The following is an 8016-nucleotide window of genomic DNA, read 5'->3' on the forward strand; positions in this document are numbered from 1 at the left end:
AATAAGCTTTATATATTCTAAGAAATTTCCCTAACTCTTCGAGAAATATATAATTCTCAATAATTGACAAACTTAAAATGAAAACAAAGGAATTCTGGGAAGAAGCATAGTACTTTTATTTCTTGGATGACTTATTCAAACAGCAGCTCCATTCCTCCTTTTCCAATACCAGAAAACATTATGCTGGAACTACATGAAATTCCTGTTTTTATAGTCAAAAACATTTGAATATCAGTAATTTCAAACAGTTCAAACTAATACAGGTTTTAGTACTGAAGGAAAGGAATTTCTCATAATCCGATTTGAATGTTGTTAGGCTTCTTACAAGTGCTCCCAATCAAGCTAATGAGTAAAAATGATAGGAAAAAGGTGAAATCATGTTACTTCTGTTAGAGATCAACTCCAGATATTTGGGATCTACTGTGAGCTCAACCACCACCATTATCAGTGGGGTAAATCATGTAACTTCTTTCGATATTGTTTTCTTTTTCTGTCATGTATGAAATGAATAGTTTTCAAGGAAATATTTATAAAAACAAAATTCTTTTTTGGAAATCCAGATAATGAAGCAAACAAAAAGTTCAGCTGAAAGAAAAGGTGAGGGGTGCCCAGAGCTCTGTATGCTTACTCTCCTGGTTCAGGAATTCCATACTACAGTCTGAAAACTACTAAACAACGATGGTCTCATCCAGTATTCATTATGAATAATCTCGGGAGTCATGGAATGAGGTCTAGAACTTTTGGCTATCTCATTTTTTAAAAATTAAAGTGATATACCTTAATGTTTATAAACTTATTTGAAAATTTAAAATGTAATAATTTTCTAATTGTTAGAACTTATAATTAGCTTTGAACATTTTAAAAAGTAATTTTACCTGTTTGCAACTGTGTTCTTAGATGGAATGCCATCAAAAACAATGACCCGATCTGCTAGATAGGTGGCCATGATGAAGTCATGTTCCACAACAAAAGCTGTCTTCTTTGCATGGAGTATGAAACTAAAACACAACGATTTTGAAATCTCTTATAACTTCATATCATAAAACATTCAAATGTTAAATTAAGCACACTTGTATGCCTATACGTACACATAATCAAAAGTAATTTATAAGCAAGACATTTACCGTTTGACAACCCGAGCTGCCATTAGTCTCTGCTCAGAATCCAAATATGCAGATGGTTCATCAATTAAATAGACATCGGCAGGTTTGCCCAAACAAAGAGCTAAAGCTACTCGCTGCAGTTCACCACCAGATAATGTCTGCACCTAATTGGAGAAATTAGCAAACCATGTAAAGACACCTAAAGTTTAAGATGATAAAGTTTAAAAAATAAGTAAAAATAATTATGTTAGAGTACCTCCTGATCAATGATGTTTTCAATTTGCAGAGGCTTCATTACATCAGTCACAAATTGTGGATGAGTATAAGCATCTCTTATTTTTTCATGTAGTAACTGGCGAACACTTCCCTTTTTTAATGGAAAAAAAAAAACCCAACTAAATAACAAAAATTTCAGTACAGAACTTTTCTATTTATGAATCTTGACAAAGTTAAGCTCCAGAGCAAAACTATATCAATTTGCCACCAATATATATCCATCGTATTTTTTTTTTTTGTCTTTTGTCTTTTTCCGTGTCTGGCAACAGATCGCAACCCTCAGTGTTGCCCCCATACGGGACCGGGGACCGGCAATGGGACTGCAACCCTCGGTGCCGCTCCCGCGCCTCGCTCAGCCAGTGAGTGGGAACCGGTCTGTATGTGGGATCCGAACCCTCGGTCGGGAGCGCCGCCGCGCTTCCCAAGAGGCGCACTATCCAGTGTGCCACAGGGCCGGCCCTATCCATCGTATTTTTAATGCTTGTCTCTAATCTATGGCAAGTTTAGAGACTTTCTATTTAAAACCCATCATGTCCAACAAATAAAAAAGCAACAATAATAATCTTAAGACTTGAAAGCAAATGATGAATGTTTCAGCGGAGAAATCATTTGAGAGTAGGAATAATTCTGAAGGTCAAAGTGAATATCAAGTAACCTCAGGCAATCAGTAAGAGATAACACAAAATGCATGATAATATGCTAGAGATAAATCCTAAGATGCCTTCTGCTTGCTATTTCAGGATAGAGCTGAGTTTGAGAACTTAAAAGGTAAGCTTACAGAAAGTATCAATGATAAAATTTTTATTGTAAGCTAAGTGGTATCAGACATAAAGTGAGTGTTGAGATACTGAATGTAAATATTGTAGTTAAGTAGTTCATTATAACAACCTGCAAAAGTCAAAGGAGTTGTTAACTTTGGCATGTTTTCAAGTTTTACCCATATTGTAGTATTTATCAGTATTTCATTTCTTTTTATGGCTGAATAACCTTAAATTGTATGGTTTTTATCACATTCCGTTTATCGACTTATCAGCTTATAGAAATTTGGGTTGACTCCACATTTTGGAATAATGTTGCTATCACCATTTATTTGTATGCAAGTTTTTGTGTTGAGATATGTCTTCACTGCTCTCAGGTATATGAGGGGTCTTTGAAGAGTTCGTGGAAAATGCATATTATGAAAAAATTATGCATGAATTTCAAAATTGTTTTGCAGCAAAATAAACTTGTAGTAACTTTTTATAACATATCTGAACAGGATCTAGTTCAATGCACTAAGAAGGTTAAGATGGTTTGAAAAGAACCCCTATCGGAGCAACATGAATTCTGCTAAAATTGAAAGAACAAACATCAAATTGATTGTGAAGCTTGGGTAGAAGAATGGTGAAATCACTGATATTTTACAAAAAGTTTATGGGACAATGCCCTAAAGAAGTCAGCAGTTTGCCAATGGGTAACTCTTTTTAAGAAGGGACAATGAAGATGAAGCCCGCAGCAGCACACCATCTACATCAATTTGTGAGGAAAAAATTAATCTTGTTCATGCCCTACTTGAGGAGGACCAATGATTTACAGCAGAAACAACAGCCAACACCCACAGACATCTCAATTGGTTCAGCTTACACAATTCTGACTGAAAAATTAAAGTTGAGCAAAGTTTCTCCTCAATGGGTGCCAAAACTGTTGTACCCAGATCAGCTGCAGACAAGAGCAGAGCTTTGAATGGAAATTTTGAGCAAGTGGGATCAAGATCCTGAAGCATTTCTTTGAAGAATTGTAACAGAAGATGAAACATGGCTTTACCAGTATGTTCCTGAAGACAAAGCACAAAGTAATGGCTACCAAGAGGTGGAAGTGGTACAGTCAAAGCAATATCAGACAGATCAAGAGCAAAAGTCATGACAGTTTTTTGCGATGCTTAAGGTGTTTTTGCTTGTTGACTTTCTGGAGAGCCAAAGAATGATAACATCTGCTTATTATAAGTGTTTTGAGAGAGTTAGCCAAAGCTTTAGCAGAAAGACACCTGGGAAATCTTCACCAGAGAGTCCATCTCTACCACAACAATACTTTTGCTCACTTCTCTTATCTTTGGGGCAATGTTGTGAGAGTTCTGATGGGAAATCATTAGGTACAACCTTAAAGTCCTGATTTGGCTTCTCTGACTTTTGTTTCCTAACCTTAAAAAATCTTTTAAAGAGCACCCATTTTTCTTCAGTTAATAATGCACAAAAGACTGCATTGACATGGTTAAATTATTAAAGGAACTTAGTTCTTTAGGGATGGATTAAATGGCTGGTATCATCACTAAAGTGTCTTGAACTTGATGGAGCTTATGTTGGGAAATAAAGTTTGTAATTTTTATCTTTTAATTCCATTATTTTTATCTTTTAATTCCATTTTGAAGTCACCTCCTATACCTAGGAATGGAAGAGCTAGTTCTTATGGTAACTATGTTTAATCATACGAGGAACTGCCAGATTGTTTTTCAGAATGGCTAAACCATTTTACATTTCCACCAGCAATGCATGAGATTCCAATTTCTTTACATCCTCACCAACATTTGTGCTTTTGATTTTGGTCATACGAATGGGTATGAATTAATATCTGTGATTTTGACTGCATTTCTCTCATGATTAATGACACTGGGCATCTTTTCATGTGCTTACTGACCATCTGTATATTTTCTTTTGGTAAATGTCATTTTTGGGGGGAAACAGACATTTGGCCATTTTTAAATTGAGTCGTAAGAGTTCTTTATATATTCTGCATACAAGTCCCTTATTAGATATATGATGCACAAATATTTTCTCCCATCTTGTGGGTGGACTTTTCACTTTCTTGATGATGTCATTTGTAGCATAAAATACATTACATTTTTAGAAGTTTATTTTAGAAAAAGATAGCAGATTTTAAAAGCATTTTCCTAGTAGTGGAAATGAATCAAGGACAATGGTCTTAGTATCTTTGTGGGCCACTTTCAGTAAAACTGTACAGAATGTAATTTGGTGAAGAATTTTAATACAGTAAGAGATAAAGCTATAGGAACATATAAAAAAAATTAATAACCAAATATAAGAATAACAACTCACAGTTGACTTAGGACTGATTTTCTGTGGCTTATAACTGACATTTAGAACCGGCACTTCTCCTGCAAAATAACGCAAATACATAAAACACTAAAAACTACCCAGATCTTAAGGTTGACTGTGTAGAACAGAATAAGAAGAATCAAATGTTTACAACAGTACCTCCTTCATCAGGTTTAAGTCTTCCAGCAAGCATTCTGATGAATGTTGTTTTACCTGTACCTGGCAACACAACATAGAACAAATTGACCTGAAAGATGCTTCACATTTCGAGTAAATCACTGTCTTATTTGGTTTTAACTGAGAAATTTTTCTTAAAGACATACACTGACAGTATTGAATTCTGAAGGTTATATAGAAAAATTCTTAATCTTTCATGATTCACCTCTCAAGTATCATTCTAAGCTAATAAGGAGGAATAAACACTAGTCAAAGCTTATAATGACTATTTTAATAAACGGTAGGTCTATACAATTTAAGCCTTGGGATAGTTAAAAAGACTTATTTAGCTAAGTTATCAATGCACACTATTTATTAAGATAGTATAGGCTGTTTTATGATAAATACCATCATTTTAAAGTTCACTTACATAAAATATTTAAATTAATTGCAACTCAATCCAAAATTGCTGTTAACTAAAGACTAAATACATTGTAACAATCCTTATACAAAGCTTTTCTTCTATAGTTTTGTAAACTGTAAGATTACAGTTCAAATCACTTATTTTTAAATTATGAAAGCAATATCAGATAAATAGTAGTCAAATTCATCTTTTAGCTATTACTTATGATGACAGTGTAATAAAAATGCTGGTAATACAACTATAAGGCAGATTACTTTGAATTTAAAATAAGAAAAATTCCAAATGGAGGTGTATAAGAAAGTATATTGTTTCTGGATTAGCAATTTATCCTTTCTTTCCTAGTCAGTTTGCAAGATGAATAACTGCCTTATTAATTTACACATAGAAAAACCAGCTGAGAAAAGAAATCTTATTTTTCACTATAGGTTATGCAGTAAGATAAGAAATATCAACTTGATTGGATGACAGTGTGATTAAATTATATAATGCCACAAAAATATGAGGCTACAGTGAGAAATTTACAGATTTAAAACTCAGCTCCCAGCTCTGTAACTTAGTTTCTCACGGAATAGTTAAAACTAATTTACTGGATAAATAGAACAGACTTTTACCTATCACAAAATAAGGAAAACTTACCATTTTCCCCCAGCATCACCATAATTTCAGAATCTGTAAACTCTCCAGCTACAATTGCTAGCTCAAACTCTCCCATCTTTTTCTTCATCCCTGGATATTTATACATACACATCTTTTTAACTTCTTCTTCGTTTGCTGTCTCAGCCACTTTAAAAACAAGTGATGCATCTCTGAATCTCAAGTTTTCTGTTGGAACGTAGCCATCCAAAAAAATGTTTATGCCTGTAGGAAAGAAAATTGCCAATAGATTACTAAATATCAATTAAAGACTAAACTTTTTTTTTTTTTGCCCGGTAAGGGGATTGCAACCCTCGGTATGGTGTGGTCTGCACCACGCTCAGCCAGTGAGTGCACCGGCCATCCCTATACAGGATCCAAACCTGCGGCCTCAGTGCTACACCAGTGCTGCACTCTCCTGAGGGAGCCACAGGGCCGGCCCAAGACTAAACTTTTTCTACAGCAAAAAGTCATTATATAAAAGCCAAAAAACCCTAAGTTCTTATTTCAGTAGATTTCTGATAACATGAACACCTGCATATAATGAAGTGATAACAAGGTTTTTCATATATCTAATGTAAATTTAAGTAATTCATGCATATATATGTTGATATGCCTATACATATACTTACAAACACACATATATGTACATGAGCACATTTTTTCATTATCATGTATTTTTTTGGGGGGTGGGTGGGGAGAAAGGCTGGCCAGTACAAAGATCTAAGTCCTTGACCTTGATATTGTAAACACTGCACTCTAACCAGATCATGTGGTTTTTATATAAGATTTTTTTCCCATCAGGTTTTAAACAAAAGACAGCATATGATGTCATTTCTGCTGTATTTTTAAATAATTATAATTTTTTTCTAAAAATGACAGTAGGTAAAAATGAAATATTTTCATAGATATAAAAATTAATATAAAATAGTTTGGGACATAGTTTTGTAAATCAACAGTTTGTTATGAGTATTCAATTTCACATGAGATAACCATACACTTTGAAGTTACAGTTAATTGTATTTTTTTCAGATTAATTTTGCAGGTTCAAAAGAACATAAGCTAAACTTCATTTAACATTATTTTTGGCTTCATTGTACAAGACAACCACCATTATCTAAACAGCTTTTAATAACTAAAAGTAAACTAACATTGGATACAAGACCCCTCCCTACTAAAATTGTTAAGATCAGCAATGACAGATACACAGAAATTAAAAAGTGGATTTTTGGGGAACCATGAAAGCTCCATTTTTCGGTGTATACTATATATAAGTGAAAGTAAAAAGATAGTAGCTGAAGTTTTACAGGGTCTTGCAAGGAAGCCTAAGGATGTTATTCATTTCAAGTGGAACTGAGGGCCACATCAGGGGGCCTGGACCTTTAGCCTAGAACATAGGTGTTTAATAAATGTTTGCTAACTGAACAAACAGATACACTTTGCCAAAATTAGCATTTAAAAATTACATATGTGAAGTTAAAAAATTAAAACCAAAAATTACATAAAAACATAAACTCGAAGGGATCTTAGTGACCACTTAGTCCAAGAACCTAATTCATAAATTAAGGAAATAAAGGCTCAAAGAAACAAGTGAATTTGCACAAAAAAGATAGCTAGTCAGTCCTTACATTTCTACTGTAATATTTGTCAATTTCAAAATGAGCCCAAGCTATAGTCATCTTTACAGTTCACAGTTTTTACATATACAACATTAATTTCAGTATAGTAAGGGAAAGAGAGATTAAGTGCAGTTTCTCACTTACTTCAATTGTTTCAACAAATGAGGCACATTAAAAACCTCACCAAAAGTCATTTATTGAATAGCATTAAAAACTGGAAATGTAAGGAATGATTGTTGAGTACCCATATCATTATCAACCTGGTTCTATAACTATAAGGTGTGAAGATAGATAATAAATACTTGTTAATTGAAGAGAATAAAACATAATAATTGGTTCTGATATCATCCCTGTCAAGAAAACTGGACAACCTTACAATTTTTCCTAAATATGCACCTATTTATCTAAAATGTTTACATAGATAAGTTACAGCAATTGCTTCCCTACATCTTAAAATATTTATGCACTTTTTAGAGATATAAAAGCTGCCATCATATTTTTATGAAAAGGATGAGATGCAGTATAAATTTATTTTTCCAAAAGAGTTTTTTAAGTATCTCACTAAGGTCAAGGGTTCAGATCCCTGTTCTGGCCAGCCGCCAAAAACCAACCAACCAGCCCACTCAAAACTTTTCAGATAGTTTTTTGTTATTGTTGTTAAAAAAAAAAAGGGGGGGGGGGCTTGTCACCACTGAGGGAACTACAAGGCTGCAGGA

At 33.7% G+C, this 8016-nt stretch overlaps 1 protein-coding gene across 2 annotated transcripts in view; it reads right to left on the reverse strand.

Annotated features, from left to right (window-relative positions):
• The window catches only part of ABCE1 (ATP-binding cassette, sub-family E (OABP), member 1), a 32833-nt gene that overhangs the window by 2757 nt on the left and 22060 nt on the right, over positions 1-8016 (reverse strand). For both annotated transcript variants that reach the window (XM_008585933.1, XM_008585934.1), the window contains exons 11-16: positions 5685-5906; positions 4628-4687; positions 4469-4527; positions 1360-1470; positions 1125-1267; positions 876-998 (exon numbers count right to left, since the gene is read on the reverse strand). In XM_008585933.1, the coding sequence (XP_008584155.1) occupies positions 876-998; positions 1125-1267; positions 1360-1470; positions 4469-4527; positions 4628-4687; positions 5685-5906 (718 nt within the window). The remainder of the gene's footprint in view (positions 1-875; positions 999-1124; positions 1268-1359; positions 1471-4468; positions 4528-4627; positions 4688-5684; positions 5907-8016) is intronic.

Source organism: Galeopterus variegatus, unplaced genomic scaffold (genome assembly GCF_000696425.1).
Source record: "Galeopterus variegatus unplaced genomic scaffold, G_variegatus-3.0.2 Scaffold3765, whole genome shotgun sequence".
Classification (NCBI taxonomy): Eukaryota; Metazoa; Chordata; class Mammalia; order Dermoptera; family Cynocephalidae; genus Galeopterus; species Galeopterus variegatus.